Source organism: Glycine soja, chromosome 19 (genome assembly GCF_004193775.1).
Source record: "Glycine soja cultivar W05 chromosome 19, ASM419377v2, whole genome shotgun sequence".
NCBI classification, from domain to species: domain Eukaryota; kingdom Viridiplantae; phylum Streptophyta; class Magnoliopsida; order Fabales; family Fabaceae; genus Glycine; species Glycine soja.
Genome location: NC_041020.1, coordinates 2,265,423 through 2,284,096, shown reverse-complemented (window position 1 = coordinate 2,284,096; position 18,674 = coordinate 2,265,423). Strand labels below are relative to the sequence as shown.

The 18,674-nt window shown below is 29.1% G+C and overlaps 2 protein-coding genes across 2 annotated transcripts; both read left to right on the top strand.

Annotated features, from left to right (window-relative positions):
• Positions 1-1,975: 1,975 nt before the first annotated feature.
• On the top strand, positions 1,976-5,594 carry LOC114399048 (homeobox-leucine zipper protein HAT7-like). Its single transcript, XM_028361146.1, has 3 exons — positions 1,976-2,404; positions 3,270-3,667; positions 4,973-5,594. The coding sequence occupies exons 1-3, from the start codon at positions 2,275-2,277 to the stop codon at positions 5,321-5,323; spliced, it is 879 nt and encodes a 292-aa protein (XP_028216947.1). The 5' UTR covers positions 1,976-2,274; the 3' UTR covers positions 5,324-5,594.
• An 11,332-nt stretch (positions 5,595-16,926) lies between these two features.
• LOC114400402 (probable serine/threonine-protein kinase PIX7) lies at positions 16,927-18,165 on the top strand. Its single transcript, XM_028362843.1, has 2 exons — positions 16,927-17,608; positions 18,019-18,165. The coding sequence occupies exons 1-2, from the start codon at positions 17,252-17,254 to the stop codon at positions 18,163-18,165; spliced, it is 504 nt and encodes a 167-aa protein (XP_028218644.1). The 5' UTR covers positions 16,927-17,251.
• The last annotated feature ends 509 nt before the right edge of the window (positions 18,166-18,674 follow it).

Here is an 18,674-nt window from a genome sequence, read left to right as displayed (position 1 = left end):
TCACATGTTAAAATTATATATATATATATATATATATATATATATATATATATATATATATATATTTATATATTCATGGAACACTATTTTTACCATACTATTTTTCATCTTTCTCCACAATGGTAGAGCTAGACAGATTTAACTTGTTCAAATGGAAAAATATATAAAATATTATTAAGTAATTATATTAAAAGTAAACTTAATTTTTCTTTTTGGTTAAAAATGACAAGCATGTGATTTTTGTTTCTTATTTTTTTCACAAATTTAATCTTTCTATTTTCTTAATTGTTATAATTATTAATATTTTTAAAATTGAATCAGTCATTAAATTGATCAAGGTACTAATTCAATGTTTAATCGTAATTGAAATGTAGTTAAATCAATATTATTATTATAATAATAATAGTAATTAAATAATATATAAAATAATATTTAAAAATATAATATAATAAATTTATATCACTAAAAAATAAAATACTGTTATATGACTTCTTAATATTAAAGTACACACACAGTTCATATCAAATATATAATTATATTTAATTAGGTTTAAGTTTCAATAATATTTATTAGAACAATTTCACATCTAGAATTAATATAAGAGAAAATGACAAATATCTTAGGTAGATTTTTCATTTCAAAAAACAAAATAACATGATATTGAGTGTTTTTCATTGACTCGCGTATGAGTTAGTATTTGGACAGTTTTCGTTAATTTTGATGGATTTTCTAGTTTTTTTTACCATCCAAATTCGATTACATAATTTATTTGGATTCGATATTAATATGGTTTACCAATTTTGTAGTTTGACCAACTACTTTGGTTCACTATAACTACAATTTCACATTCTTTATATACATTCATCAATTTTTCTTTATATACAAAAATTTCACATTCTTTTTTTTCTTCAAATAATTTAGGGTTTATAAGATGTTTCAGATAGAAAATCATTTGAAAGGTTCCAAAATATTATTTTTTTGTTAATTTTTATGCTAGCGTTTCAAAGAAGGAAAATATTTAGAATTTCTTATTTTTGGATAAAATAGGATATTTAATCAACGAGCTTTAAGTTAAAGAGAGTTTTAAATAGTCCAACCAATTTACTTATAAATAATTTGAAAAGAAAATAAAAACTTAAAAGTTTTAACAAGAGGAAAATTGATAGAAATGTGAAACATCTGAATTAATTGGTATAAGATTTTTTTTAGCTTAACTAATAATATCTTGAATTTTTGGTATGTAATTGCGTTTAATATCTAGAAAAAAAATTCACTATTTATAATATTCATATTTAATTCAAACAAAATAACTTTTTGTGAACAATACATGTAATCTATAAAAATAGTTGATTTTTGTATTATTAGTAAAAAAAAGTTAAAAGCTAAATTAACAAAAATATTTGAAGATAAAAAATCACACATTAATCATAACAGAAAAATCAAAACTATAATTAACATAAAATTATTAATTTTTTAAGTATATACGTAAAATAAACTTTTTACACTACCAAAAAGAAAGAAACTTCTAAAATTTGGGGGTATCCCTCAAAATGTAAGTAGCTCCTCCCCCCGTAAAAATATATACAAATTAATTGTATAAGTAAAATTGTTCATATATATATATATATATATATATATATATATATATATATATATCATTTAGGAGAAATTAAACTTCACCAAAAAAATATAAGAGAAATCAACAAATTTTAGTGATGAAATTAGAATAAATAATTTAAATTAAGTTACTGAAAAGAATGTGTACTATTTATGTATAACTTCATAATTGCCATCAATGTAGACTTTGTACATATATGAACAAGAGAGTGAGAGAGGGACAGAGGGGATGGGTCCATGAAATGTCTAATACTTTATGGCATTTGATGATACTACTATTACACAATTTGCATTGCACCTCTTATTATTATTATTATTATTATTATTATTATTATTATTATTATTCTCTCTCCGCTGTCCGTCTCTCAACCTAAAAATCGCTGTCTTTCGGTCTGCATACCTATCATCATCACCATCCCTCTCTTTCTGAAAACTCTGTCACCATGAGAGTGAGAGCCAAACTCCTGTCATCGCCACCACTACCCTCTTAATTAAATTAAATCGCTGTACCACACACACATACACAAAACAGTAGCGAAGAAAGAAAAGAGAAGAATTAGTGTGACCCTCCAAAAACCTTGTTGCATGAATGAATGATATCATCATCACTACTACCACAAGTCCACAACAACAACAACAACAACCTCTTCTTCTACCATGGCTTTTCCTCCTTCTCACACCTTCATGTTCCAAACCCATGAAGATCATGATCCCCACCAGCTCCATCTGCGTTCAACTTCAACCTCTCTCAACGCTTTCCCCTCTTTCCCACCTCATCACTTTCAAGGTCAGAACACACACACACGCTCATCATCTTCCTCTCTTCAAGTGTAATTCCAAGTCAATTCATGTATATTTTTATTTTATTTTAATATATATGAAGGTCTTTAAAAAACAATTTGTAACTGTGATTTCAGACATAAACATGATTTTTTTTTTACTCTATGGCTCTATAATATTGCATCAACTGTTTTTATCTGCAATATCAGGAATCACAAGGAAACTGTGATATCAACCACAATTTGAAAACATTGATCTCTTATATAATAATCAAGATTCTAAATTGTGAATCACAGTTTCATTTTAGTGGTTGATAATTGCGGATAAATGTAGTAAAAGATCCTTACAACTTTTCTTTAGGTTGAGATCACAGCTGTGGGTATTTTTTAAAATCTTGATAATAATATTAGCCCGGAAACGATTGTTTTTCTCTTCTAAAAATAATATGGGATATCTGATAAAAAAAAGTTATTGTTTTTTTTTTTTAAGAATACAAGATAAAGGAAGAAGGTATACTGAAAAAAGTTAAATGAACTCCTCGTACCACTGTCCAACACTTAGAAATAGAATAAAACATATAGATACAATAGAAGGAATGATGTGATAAAAAGAAAGATAAAAAAAAAACGAGGGATGTTAGCATAGTATTTAAAATAATCAAATATTTATATATCATTACTCATGAGTTATATTATGAATCTGTTTGGATAAAGGTTAAAAGTGTTTTTGAGAGTTTTTTTTTACTGAAAAAAGTTTTATATTTTCAGTAGAAGAACTCTCAAAATCACTTGTGGCGTGTATCCCAAACAGGAACTATACTATAGAATATGCTGGTGTTAATTTTGTGTGGTTGTATTCATGGGGTGGTGCAGGTGCAGGAGGTTTAATGATGAAGCGTTCGATGTCGTTTTCCGGCATAGACAACAACAACAACAACAACAAGTGCGATGAATCGCACGGGGACGACGAGTTATCGGACGAGGGATCTCAGCTCCTAGGGGAGAAGAAGAAGAGGCTGAGTCTGGAGCAGGTGAAGGCGCTGGAGAAGAGCTTCGAGCTCGGGAACAAGCTCGAACCAGAGAGGAAAATGCAGCTGGCCAAAGCCCTAGGGCTTCAGCCGAGGCAGATAGCGATATGGTTTCAGAACAGAAGAGCTAGGTGGAAGACTAAGCAGCTTGAGAAGGAGTATGAAGTTCTCAAGAAACAGTTTGAAGCTGTTAAGGCCGATAATGACTCCCTCAAGTCCCAGAACCAGAAACTACATACAGAGGTAATAATAATTGATGGTACCGTTACCATATGTAGCTATATTAAAACACAATATATATATATATATATATATATATATAGTTAGATGCAGTTCTTTAGATGTTTTTATATATTTTTGTTATTTAATCAGAATTGGAGTTTGTCTTGATAATCTAGATGATGATAACATTTTACTGTAGAAGTTACTGCAGTGAAAGTAAAACTTGAATTCTCATTGAAAAGCAGTACGAAATACATCTAAAAAATTATATCTAAGTTTTACTCTTTTTAATACTACGTACTAGAAACATGTCTTGTGTCTAGTCATTGCTTGTGGAATCTTGAAATCAACCTTGTTTGTAGGGATAAGGTTCCTTTCTTGGGTCATGCTAATAATTAATGGTTTTTGGAGAAATGAGAAGTTGGAATTTTTGAGATCTTGGGGGATTAATTTTGGTACCATTTGAATCCTGATCTTGATTCAAAATATCCAATAGAGTTTGACGTGACTCCAACATCCAAATGTCTTTTGTTGAATTAAAATTGAATCGTGAATGGAGTTATGTTATTCAATGATTTTTTTTTTTGCACCATAGTTTTATTTATTGGATTTTGGTTAACTATATTTTCTGAATGTCCTTTATTTGTTTAGTGCTCATCCTTTTCCCTAAACAATGAATTTGATTGATATTTTCGTGTTTCAGGAGAGATCAGAGCTAAGCTTTATATATATATATATATAAGAGTATTTTTTTTTTCTTTCTGAGTATTGGTGCTTCTCGTTATTTAGAGAGAAAGCTCCATTTCATTGATTGAGTAATGATGATCCCACATGTGTTAAGTGACTAATTTTAAAGAGGTTGATTCCTTCATTAACTTTTTTGTTGATTGCGAGTTGATCATTCTCGGGAAGAGTCAGTGCGACAGTGTCAGAACTGAGAACTGAGAATTAATAGTAATCTTTGCCTTCCTTTTTCCATTGAAAACTCTGCTATAACTATTCCACGTTGCTGTAGCTAGCTATGAAAAAAGACAAGATTGCATTTGATCCTTCACATGGAATAAAAAAAAAAAGACTTGTGGTTGAAACACATGAATAAATAAAAACAGTCTTAATTTAAATAATGATACACGAATCACTTTTTATTTTAAACATCTCATCAATATCTTTTATTTCTTTCTATAACATGATGAATCTTATTATACTTATATTTTTCTTTATTTTTTCATTCTCTCTATAGAGGTAGGATAACATATGGGTATATATCAAACATTTTCCTTTTGGTTTTTACACTTTTCACTGTGCGGTGTTGTTGTGTTTTTGCAGTTACAAACTCTAAAAAGAAGGGACTGCAATGAAACTGGAACTGTAATTAGTCTCAAGAAAGAAACTGATCAGGGTTCTTGGAGCAATGGCAGCAACAACAGTTCAGAGATCAATTTGGATCTCTCAAGAACACCAGTGATGAACACTAGTCCTGTGTCTTCTCAGAATGGAAAATCCCTTTTACCAACAACTTCTTCTAAGCCTACAAGCATAACTCAACTCCTCCAATGCTCATCAAGACCAGATCTCCAAGATGAGAGCTTCTGCAACATGTTCCACATCATTGATGAGCAGCAGAATTTTTGGCCCTGGCCTGATCATCAGCAGCAGCAGCAACACCAGTTTCATTAATCAATGAAAAAACCCAAAATTGTTGGTTTTGGACACTATAAATGATTTGAGGTTGAAGAAAAGTTATGAGAAGTAGTTAAAAAGTTCATTGATTAAGCTTAGCTCAACCTTCTTTTTTATTTTTTCTTTTTTTCTTTTTTCCCTACCAGTTTTTTCCAATTTTATGTTTATGATGTAGATTGGTGTATAAAAAGTTTGAACACATTTTACTTAAGTCATGATCATCAGGATTTGGTGGACTTTGAGTAGTAGTGCAACTTCTTCTTTCCTATTTTTCCCCTCCATAAATATCTTCTTTCATATACAATCACATTCAAAATACATCTTTTTTAATAGCAATTTAAATCTTGATTCCTCATATTGTAAAGAATAGTCTAATTGATTAGATCCAAGCCTAATTGGTTGCAACTTCTTTCATATTACATTACACTTTAGTGTTATATATGCAAAACAAATATATTTTTTTGCTAGGTGGAAATAAAATAGTATATACTATGTAGTTAATATATAAATGTACGTGCCCCTAAGTGGATTTCCAGCTCTGGCACGTAGTATGGGGCCACGGATAAAAATAGGATTCTCTGTTTGCATTCTTTAGGCACACATGTATATTTTTTCAATTTCATGTTGGTGCTTTGGAATCATGATATCATGTCATGGGAAAATTGAATGGAAAAAGGTGTTTCGGAGAGAAAGTTCAGCTAATGAGAAAGGGAATGTGGCTCGCTTCAGTTTTTTTTTTTATCACTATATATTAGTTATTAGTTTTTTTAATAAAAAAATCAAATTCATATTTTTTTAATTACTAAGTCATTTTTATTACTTTCGTGTGACTGACATCAGTACTGACAAGAGATGGAAAAATGGTGCAGTGAGGGCATGTCGTTTTATGTGGTTGAAAGAAAGAACCAAATCTAGCTGGTAGTTTACAAAGGGTAGAGAAGTGGGGTTGGGGAAGTAGGATTCTAATGAGTTTGCACACACTCCAAGAAGAGTGATGAAGCTAAAGAAGTGGTGCTAGGGAAAGAAGAAAATGTTACTATAAAGTTAGAAAAAATTAAAAAAAAAAAAGTTACTATAATGTTAGTGATGGTGTTGAAATTTCAATTTAGGTATATAACCTTTGCCAATTTTAATCTGACAACCGAAACTACTTCACTCTGAATCCTAAAGAAGATCCATGTGACCTACTGCCAAGCCAAAAGCAAAAGCCTTTGATTTCTCTCTCTCTCTCAACTCTGCATTTTAAGTTTCTTATAGTAGCTGTATAAGAAAAAGTTGATGTTTGCTTAAAAAAGAGCAGACTCCTAATAGAATAAACATTTCATAGAATAGTGCTGCTAAAAATTAATTAATTCAGTATTAAAGCAAATTAATACATGCAGGAGATGACATAGTTAATTATTATTGTTAGAAGCAGCTGCAATCAAATTATTTTATTGTAGTTGTAAATAACTGTAACTCTGGCATGGTATAAAGTAAGAAGACGATGTTGCTTCCCAATTTTTGCTGAAGTTACAAATATACCCCTTTGGAGATGTGTGGATCTTTAAGTATGGTTATTTATTACTTGATTTTTTTTATTAGAAATAAATTTTAATGAAATTGAAATGCATTTTTTTTATAAGAAAAAAGTTTTATTACACATTAAAACTTATTTCTTATAAAAAGAACAAGAGAAAATACTATTTTCCTTAATGCATTTGCATGCAGTTTCAATTATTGATTGTAATTAAGACATGGATAATGGATTTGGGGGAACATTTATTATCCAACTCAACAATTTGTGATATTACCCTAAATCAAAAGTAACAAAAATTATAATCAGTATTATATTTAAGAAAAATAATAATAGTGAAAATTTAAGTTCTTATATCCCATAATTTTTCAAACAATTAGCTATAAACTCGCGTGTTGAATGCATACATGTCATAAAACTGTAAAAATCATTTAAACTTTAAATGTGTAAAATTTATTTCTATTAATATTTCATTGAAGCATAGAATAGTATATATATATATATATATATATATATATATATATATATATATATATATATATATATATATATATATATATATATATATATATATATAATTATTTATGAAAAAATTTACAATAATCTATACATCATATTTAACCAATACTCAGATATTAGTATAATATGTAATATGTTATTATGTTTGGATAGCTATTGGTGCTTAACTAATATCACGCATGTGAATAAGAAATGTACTAGTTCCGGCATTACAAACTTCCAATAGGAAGTGCTAATGTATTTAAGAGATTGGGGCCATCTGAACTGACACATAAATGATAGTGAAACCGTTCCATAACTCTATATAGAACAATCAGCATTAATGGGTTGCATATCTTATGCATCCATTCACCAAGACATGTATGTGGCCATTGCAATGTGTGGCTGTGTAAAATAAACATTCAACAGACAACGTACAAGTGATTAGTGAATTGTCTTCCTTAATTTTGATATCAGTGTTAGCAGGACTGGCATTTCAAGGAAGAACCAAAACATGTCGGTGACAATTTCTTGTTTCCTATCATATCACATTTATTAAGGTGAAGTTGGAAGTCATGCGTGTTGATAATTACATATTCAGTTGATTTCACACCAAAATTGTAGTTCTCGATCACTATGGCAACCTAAAGATTTTTTATTTTTTATTTTGTATCATTGCATATATTCTTAAGAATAAGTAATAATGTAGTAATTAAGTTTTGGTTGATTTTTAATTATAATTATCTTAAAACTCATTTTTAACAATGATTCTGGCTACTCAATAATAATGTTAACGTATTAAACTTATATTCTAATTTCAAACTAACAGTAAAATTATTTTCATTATATTTAATTATTTAAAATTAATTGCGTTTAAGGTGTGGAGTGATCGTGATTTTCATCTTTGCTTGTAAGCAATGTGCTTCATGCTTTTATCGGAAGTGCTAGTGGCAATTGTTGTATATAAATTAAAGCTCTATATAAAAGAGCTACTATTAATGTGACAAGTGTTAACAGTATCATAGAAGATATCAAAAAAAAGTATTAATGCTTTCTTATTGATTGAAGATTAAAGTATACATGATTATGAGATCAGTCAACTCTGTTATATATATAATAAATCGTTTCATTATCAAGTGTCATGAATTATTGGTGAGATCTATTGCTTCTCAGCCAACATCACAATTAACACTCTCTTTCCAAAAGCATGTTTGGCATTGGTGGTACCAAACTTAAATTAAAAATATTTTTAATAAAATAGTTCTAAATTTTATTATAACATCAAGAGAGATGTAATAAGAAACTATAACTTTACTCTTTAATAATATGCGGTAATTAATTTATGGTGTATAAACAGAGGCACGGGATTTATGCCTTGTATGAGATTACATTGATACAACTGATGGCATACAATTTCATAACCCTAAATCTGTGAAAGTCTTAAAATTTGTCCAAATTAATGCAAGAGAGCTTACGTGATTTATGTAAGTTACTTAAAATATCATATGAGTATGTAAATATATGTTAGATTACTTAGATAATTATCTTTCCTTTGAAATATGTGTGTGTGTCAACTTATAATTAATTTCTGATCAAATCTACCAAAAGAATATTTCCCAAATCATGTGAATGTTCTCTGTTACCTATCAGATTTAGGATTTATCACCGACCAGCATTTCAATTTAAATTTAACAATCCTTTAATAAATTAAGTAGTTTTTAACAATGAAACGCCTAAAGTCTACTAAATTTTATTTCATCAAACCTTTCAAATTATATATGGTTTGTTAATGCATGTTTGAGAGGAAGTTCAATAAAATGCTTTTTAGAAGATATAAAAGTTTAATTGTTTGATAACAAATTACAAATGAAAACTGCTATTTGTTATATACAAAATGTTTTTATAAGAAGAGAGTGACAAAAGGTAGGTAACTGAGATCAAATTGCACTTGGTAAAAAAGCATGAGTAGCAATTAAATTGATGAATGTATGGTTAAAATAATTTCAAGCTAATTCGTACATTGTTCATGCTTAAAATTTGTGACATTATGAGTAATAGTAGACATTAAAAATTTAAACAAACTTCCATTGTTTCGTATTGAAAAAGTATAGTGCATCTTTTGACCTTACTTTCTATTGTTATTTAACGGATGGTGAATGGACTTCATTTTAAAGGGGAACCATCTTTTTTATGGAGAGTATATAGATCTATATATTATCCCTCATTTGTGGTGGTTTCTTTTCATATGGATGTATAGCTCAATAATCGCAAGACACGATAACGTTCGTAGAATATGCAAAGCTATCTCAAATTAATAATATATATATATATATATATATATATATAAAATGCATGTTTTTGTTTTCCCCTTTTTTTTCCAACTTCCTCGCTCGATCCATTTTAAGTAACATATGATGTTATGATATTGGACCGTGCCAGGCCAATAAGCCCAGCCCCAACAATTAAGTAGTGGGATATGCAAGGCCTTTGCTTCTTGCACCTCCAACTTACCCTTCGCTCCCCTCTCCCCCTCACTCACCCTCTTCTCCTCCCATCTTCATATCTCCCCTCCTTTCGCATTACCACAACCAGGCCTTGCACCATGACAACCTAGGCCTCGTAGAGCATTGCACCACATTTTGCCATGGATGTGAAGAGGCACTGCCACCACAGAATCCCAAATCTGGAAACTAAACAACAATATCTTGGATTGAGTAATCTGTTATACATTTGTATTCCGGAATACTTAATCCAGAATTATGTAACCATATATAATTCTGGAAATCCAAATCCAAAAATTGGCTAACAATATTTCAGATTGAGTAATCCAGAATATAAATGTATTTGAAGTAATGACTAACATATTTTCATTGTGTTATAGGTGTGAGACTTATAATGCATAGAGAAAATATGTTTTTGTTATGTATTGTTATAATAATTATATAATAAAAACATGTTTCTATTAGACATGACAATGGGTCGAGTCGGGAGTAGATTTGGCTCTCTCCTGGCCGTTCTTATAAAATGAGGGATGGGCTTGAGGTTGAGTTTTTAAAAGGCAAGGACAAAAAGATTAAACCAAATCTCATTCCATCAAGTTTCATGGGGTTTGAAGAATCTCGAAAGAAACACGTTTCCATTAAGTATTGCAAATATGTTTTCAATACAGATATGTGTGAACCTATATCAATACTAGTATGAAAAAAAGAATAATATAACATGAAATAATATATAACAAATGAAGAAACAATACAAAATATATCTAAAGTATCCTTTTGGATATTCCTTAGGTTTTTAGTGATTCATGCTTTCGTCCTTTTATGTTTTAGTCCTTTAAGATTATAACGTTATCTAAAATGATCATTTAGTCAGTTTAATACTAACACGGTTAATGTTTTAAAATAATTAATTTTAATATAGTGGTGATTTTTAGTTAAAATTAATTATTTTAATTAATGATTCTGTCATGTGTAGAACAATAATATGGTTAAAAGAGGAAACAGGAGATGAGAATGATGGTCTGGCCTGCAACAATTGCTCTTCTACACGTTCATCTTGGGCCATACTTTCATCCACCAACTCCAAATGCGTTCCCTTCGATCTTCTTTGTCCCAACTTCAAATTCAATGCTCTGGTTTATTCACAAATCTAATGGCATGCATTTGGATTCATATACTTGTAGAATTTTTTAGAAAAAAAAAACTAATTTTGGGGGTCACGAGGATGTTGGGCATAAGAGGTTCCAACAAATCGATCAAAGCAAAGAAACAATTCTCAAACCCCAGTTGCACCTAAACTCAATCCTGCCTCTTCTTCTTCCTTTACAAACTAAATATACCTCTTCCCACAAATCACAACAAATTTATCTTTTTCCCTTCTATATTTTCTTTACATCCTTTTCATCCCTTGTTCCTTCTTGTGTGATTCACAAATTTCATTCCCTTTTTTGTTTTGGAGATTAAGAATCCCACCCGCACCAATAATTGAAGCAGATCGAGAAAAAGGCAAAAAAAAAAAAAAATTGATTTTTACATCGAGGAGTTTAAGGGGTGTGAGAGGATGAGGCTCAATGGTGAAATCTCAAGCAGAGAAGATTGAATTTTGTGTGTGATGATTGAATTCTGAACTTGGTTGTATTTAATTTGAAGATTAGGGATTTGGGGATTAGTTCTTTGCATTGGAGATTTTTTATAAATTAAAATTATTATAATGGCAATCAAAAACCTCCATAATATTTAAATAAATTATTTTATAATAACATAATTAATTTAAACATTGTGATGGTTTTTTACTGTTAAAATTAATTAATTATTTAAAATGTAAAACGTTGTTAACCGTGTCTGTGTGAAACTAAGAAAAGGACAAAATAAGTTTCTAAAACTCAAACCACCAAAACGAAAATTTTAAAATATAAAGAATCAAAGCAAGAATTACTAAAAACATAAACTACTAACAGAATATTTCAGTCTAAGTCTAACATAACATGTAATTAATAATATGATAAAAAAGTATAAAAAGTCATAACTTCACTTGCAACGAGTCTTCCTCCTCCCCTAATATGTACATCATGATGTTATTGGTAGTGAGGGCTGCCTACTTAGCCCATGGAAAACCCTAATGCACTAACGATTCTCTATTGTTAATAGTGAGGGTTGGCTACTTAGCAAACTACACATCATATTCCTTGGAGTAGGATAACCTTTAGGTGGCGAGCAAAGGATCACTTAGGTGCCAAAATTGCGATATATAGCACTCTTTCAGGTAGATAGGCGCATAATCAAGGGCCATATTGGTGGAAGTTTATTTAATTTACAAAATCATATTTTGAGTGAATAAACACATTTTTAGCTTAAAAACAAATGTTTTAACAATATTGTGTTTCCTCAATTTATGTTTTAGCTTTAAGTAATATTTAAAGTGCATTTTTATTTTGTGTATAGTTGGAATAATGAGGATCGGACCTAAGTCTCCATGCATTTATTCCAATCCCTTATAATTAGGCTTATAGTGGATTCATTTAAAGTGCCTAAATAATAAAGAAGAATTTATTGTGGCTACACAATTTTATTAAAATAACAAGATTGAAAGTAGTTGCCATTAAGGAATATTTACATTTATTCACATTTTAATATTTATGTTTGGTAAAATAGTATAGTATTTTGATCAAAGTAAATTTATTTATTTTTTGATAGAAAATAAAGTAAATTTATAACAAGTTCCTTTATAATTTTATCATAAAAATTATAAATAACTAGATAAGTAAAAGTATACGGAAATATATATAGTTACATTATAACCCGAAATTTGTGTGTGATAAATTGTGAATTTTTTCTTATTTTACCTTGTTTTTAAATAACTTTTTTGGCACAATTCATTGTTTTTTTGCTAAGTGTGCAACAACTAAATGTAAAAGTGAAAAATGTTAGAAAAATGTTAGAAAGATGTTGAAATGAGTAAAAAAAAAAAAAAGAAAGAGAACCATTCAAGAGAGCAATTGTGCTCTACAAAAGACATTAATTGAACTCTTATTCAAAGGGGATCTCAACATCGGTTTTTTAAAAAATTGTTGTCTAAGCACACACAACATCAATTGTTTAAAAACCGATATTAACAGGAGATCTCAACATCGATTTTTAAAAAATCAATATTGTCAATACTTATATAATATAGGTTTATAATACAATATAGGTTTTTTAACTTTACTCTGCTAACATTTTATTTACAAATGTCATTGTGTATTTTTTAATGTTGATTTTTATCATAACCGATGTTAACAAAATAATATTAAAAGTTAATTTTCTAATAGTGATGACTATACTTAAATTTTCAAGTGAACGATTGTGTTGACTTTTGTGTGATAGTTACACTTTTTGTATTATAAATAGAAAATTGGAAGTGGGGGTTTATGTATCTTTTACTCTTCTAAGTGAGAAGGTGCTGGTTAGAGAAACTAAAGCTAAGGAAGAACATAAGATCAACACAATCTTGTAAAGTTTCTATTCCCTTAATGTACTTGTTAATTGTTTGTTGCTTTCCTTGACCCATGGTTAGCTAAACTTTTAAGCTATAGGACTTTGATGTAACTCTATTTGTTTACCTAAATTATGTTTTAATTAAATTCCTTTGGTTTTGAGTAATTGAATTTCTTCATTGCTTTGAATTGCTTATTTAGGACTGATCACTCTAATTTTGCGTTCATTATTTGTCAGTGGTCATTTGCTTATAATTGACTGATTTGTGAAGTATTTTAATTCATATAACATACATGATCAAACCTGTTGTTTGAATTACCAAATAGGTTAACACACATTGATGAATCTCTCTATTCTTCAATCTTTTCCATGATTTGATACTCATATGACTGTCTCGGGAATGAATTATAGGGAAAAGAACATAATTAGACTTTGACCAAGGGCTAACTCATGAAATTAAGAGAATATTAGCTATTGCAATTAAACCAAGGGTTTCAGAAAAATAGAAATTGAGGAAAATTAAGGATAAGGGTGAAATCATAGTTCTAGGTCGTCCTATTTGAATGTTTTTCAACCCAAAACTGTATGTTTAATTTGTTTTTGTACTATTTCTGCCGAGTAATTGAACAACATTTTCTCAAATTGATGATTATCTTTAATTGTTTAGTTTATTACATGTAAAATTAAATTTTTTATGGAACTACCATTAGTACTTTAGGTACAATATCCGAAAGACTCATTGAAACTACTGCGTAAAATATGCTTATTCCTAGCGCACATTTTTATGCATCATGACACATGTAGGTGTTTATTGTGAGATGTCGAGGGTGTTGAACGTTGACAGAAGAGTTATACGTGAAGTACTATAATTAATTTTTATTAAAAAATACACATATGCGTTATAATCTTGACCACATGTATTTTTAATGTTTAAAATCATTGATAAATTATAAATATAAATAAAGATTATGTCTATTATAAATTATAATTAGTTGTTGACAAATGAGGTGATTAGTTTCTTAGTTTTTTTTTTTTTAAAAAAAATTAAAGTTATCTCCAACCCGTTCAAGTCCTGAACCCATAAGGTTAAGAATACATATAATTAACATAAAAAATGTTGAATAACAAGATTGAGAATGTCATTGCAGTGGTTAACCAAATTCTCTGGACATTGCATCCAATGAAGTATTATCACTTTGATATGTTTCAACGGTGGTTCTATTTCTATCCTGTCTCTGAAGTAAGGCAATTCAGTGTTGAGCGTTTTACTTTGACATGTTTTGATTCTCTAGTCCCACCCTCTTAACCTTTATTTTGTCATTTACTAACCTTTTGTTTTATCTTTTACTTACTTTTATGTGTTCTTTAAAGCCTCATTTATTATAAATAAGTATCCCTCAGTAAATATCAACCAGTAATTCGAAGCCATCTCTCTCTTACAGGAATCATGATAAAAGCCTAAGAAATTTTTAAAATACTTTTAGAACTGTGTTTTTAATGCATCCAATATTTCCTATATTTTTATTGATTGCGTTGACCATTCTACTCGGTGTGATGCTTTTCAAAATGGTTTGTAATAACACTTAATAATTTTTTTAACATTATTTTAATATTTTTTCTACCTTTCTCTCTCAACATTTATTGATTATTTCCATTGTCTTAAGTCTCCCTTCTTTTGAAAAGCAGCAATTACCTTGGCCTATGTAACATCTTGTCTTGCCCATGTGAATGAGTGTGATCAATGCAATGCTCTCTCTCTCTCTCTCTCTCTCTCTCTCTCTCTATATATATATATATATATATGTGTGTGTGTGTGTGTGTGAGAGAATGAGTGTCAATCACCCTACCCTTCATTGAACGAACCCATTTCTCATAGTCAATCAATCACCATAGCTTTCATTTGATTTCTGTAAGTAAACATAAACTCTCTTTAATTGGTGTGCTTTTCTATCTTTGTGTTGCTAAATACACAATTTTACCATGTGGGGTTTGTTGACTTTCATCATTTTCTGGTTTCATGATGAACATCTTTTGGTTCTTAAAAAAATTATTAATTTTGTTGGTTTCACAATTCTGAACCTGTGCCAACATTTATTAATTTTCTAGTTTAATTTGCTTGAGCATTTGGAGTTATAATGAGTGTGTGTCCATCGTTTCAACCTCTTTATTGTACTTTTGCATTTTTGTTTAACACATATTTTAGCACACTTTATATTATTAATTAACATTTAGTTAAATAAAGTGTGAAACTCATATTTTCATGATTCTTAATTAATTTTATCTAATAATGAATATTGTCTTTAAAAGAATGTCTTACAACATTTCTATCTCAACATTTTTGTTTTAACTCTCTAAGCATGTTAAATAAGTCTCATCACTATTATAAATCATTTATTTTTACCCTTTGAAAATTAAACAAATTATCTCATCAACCCAAAAACTCATTAGCATTATTTATTATTATTATTATTATTATTATTATTTGACACAAACACCTCTAGATTATTGAATAAGCACACGATGCTTCACATACTCTATTTAGCGTTCTCCCAATAAAGCACATCTCTTGTTAAGCACTTAAGCTATATATATATATATATATATATATATATATATATATATATATATATATATATATATATATATATATATATATATATATATATAGATTTAAGATTGTATGAGACAAGCACCTATACTAGGTATTTTCCTACAAAGTGTGTTGCTAGTTAACATTTCCCTTCTTAGTTTTTGTCTTTTAAGAATTTTGTACTGAAATTTGTATATCTCACATGTTTTAGGAGACTAAAGTGAAAATGGGAAGCATTACCAGAAGAAAATCTAAGGGAGAGAGAAACAACAAAAATGTTGTTCAAGGAATTACTCAAACTGACTCAAGACTTAGGATAAAATTGAGGATTTTACTAGGCTGCATGCTTCCAAATTCCAAAAGGGAACAGTCCTCCGCTGACAAAAGCAACGAAGGTCATGATATATATATTCTACCTTGTTTCATCATTTTTCTTAGAGTACAAATTAGTTTCTTGTTTTAATTAAAAAAATCTTTTTAATCAATGCTTATATGAATTCATACATTTGATTGGTATGTAAGTCACAAGGTGGTAATCCCATACTTATTTTTGTATGCCATTGAATTTAACCCCACATATTCAATAGTACAACACCTACTTTGACATTAATTTTTTATGTCTATCTTCTTATTGATTTCATTAAATTATTTATGACATTTAATATTTCTCTTTCCTTTTGTTTTTTTTTGGTCAATCTCTATGTGTAAACACTCCAAAGGGTGTCCACAATTTTTTTTCTCCATATTCCTTTACATTTGCCTCTCCTTCCTTCTGGTCTTATTCTTGATCCTCCTTTCTCATTTCCACTACCTTAGATCAAAATCTATATTAATTAGTCAATCATGGGAATAATATTTGGGATTTTATGTCAATCCTATATGTTTATTTTGTTCTGTTGTAAAAAAAACACATTTATTTTACATCCTTCATGGCCTATATTTCTTTAGAGAGAAGATACATGGCCTATATTTCTTTAGAGAGAAGATAAATAAAAGTAAAAAATGTAACAAAATATGTTACCACAAAAGGAAGAAAATGAAAAGTTGAAGTATGAAAATAATTAGGATTTGTTTTTCTTTTAAAATTTAATTCCAAAAAATAACATAAAAGATCAGTTTCTATTTTAAAATAAGTTGAGTAAGTTGAACCAAAATCTACGTAGATACCATATGCTTCTATTAATGGAATTACTTGTGAAATAAAATTGAAAATCGTGTATATATGTTGCAAAAAGTGCAATATTTGTGGATATTCTTGGATCTTATAGGGGATGAGGGAAAATTAGACTTAAGTAATTGATATTTGTAACTCATGTACATTTTATGTTACTCACTAATTTTGCTTTGATATGTTTATTCCCTTTAAATCATCAGGAAGGGAAGTTATAAAAGATAATGTTAGACAACAACCGGTTACTCCAAGATCCTCATCCACCATAAGATTAAGAAGTCGTGGAAGATCATATACTCCCAACCAGGAATTAATTGCAGCTTCTTCCCTTCTTCGAAGGTTCTCCTTTAATGACCTTAAGTTGGCAACGAGTAACTTTAAATATGACAATTTACTTGGTGAAGGGGGGTTTGGATCAGTGTTCAAAGGTTGGGTCGATCAAGATGAGAACTATGCAACAAAGCCTGGAATAGGGATTCCAATTGCAGTGAAGACTCTCAACCTAAATGGATTACAGGGTCATAAGGAATGGCTTGTATGTGACCATACTAACCCTGGCTATATTTCTTTATATGTTAGCTATTTATTTAATTTGCACCATTTTTATTAAGAAAATCACATTGACATCTCTTGTGATTTCTTGAGATTGCACATGATATCCTGTCTTTGAACCCCTCAACTAACCCCTTTTTATTGTTTAAAATACATTACATTAACGTCCCTATTTCTGAAAAAAAGATTACGATGTGAATCCTCTAAGGAGGTTACTGTAAATACTTAAAAGGCAAGAGTAATGTGTGCAATCTCAAGAAATAAGAGGTGTCATTGTAATTTGTTAATTTTTAGTTTGGAACAAAGTGATATATATATATATATATATATATATATATATATAATTTGTTAGATTAAAAAAATTGAATCTCTTCATTGTTTCATGTATGACAGGCTGAAATTAGTTATCTAGGTGAACTTCATCATCCAAATTTGGTTAGATTGGTAGGCTTTTGCATTGAGGAAGACAAAAGGCTATTGGTATATCAGTTTATGTGTCGACAAAGCTTAGAGAAGCATCTATTCAAGAGTATTTCCTAATTTCAACTTATTGTTTTGTAGAAATTTTTGTTCCGATTAATGCATTATGTCTGTTATTGTTTTAATAGTGTTTGTCTTATTTGAATTTCTTTTACTACTCACATGTCACTTTATTGTTTTAATTAAAAAAAATTTTTTACAATTAAAAATAAAATAAAAAAATATTTACTTATAAATAGGCAATTATTTTTCTTCATTTTTTAATCAAACAAAAATTACAATGTCTTTGCTGCTGGTAAGTAAAGCATGGATTGGTGAAAGTCTTTGGTCTTGATACTGTTTAGGTAAATTTGGTGTGAAGCTTTCACTTCCTTAATGTGACATAAGGTATACAAATTACGCGCATGATTATAAAAATGAAAATTGATGGAAGATTTTTGAACAATCTAAGATAACAAAATCATAATTTTCTACAAACCAAATGTAAAATTATATCTGAGCCTTGGGCTTTTAAGATGGAAGATGCTTTGTTATTCTAAAGATATTTATCAATATATAGGTTCTAATGC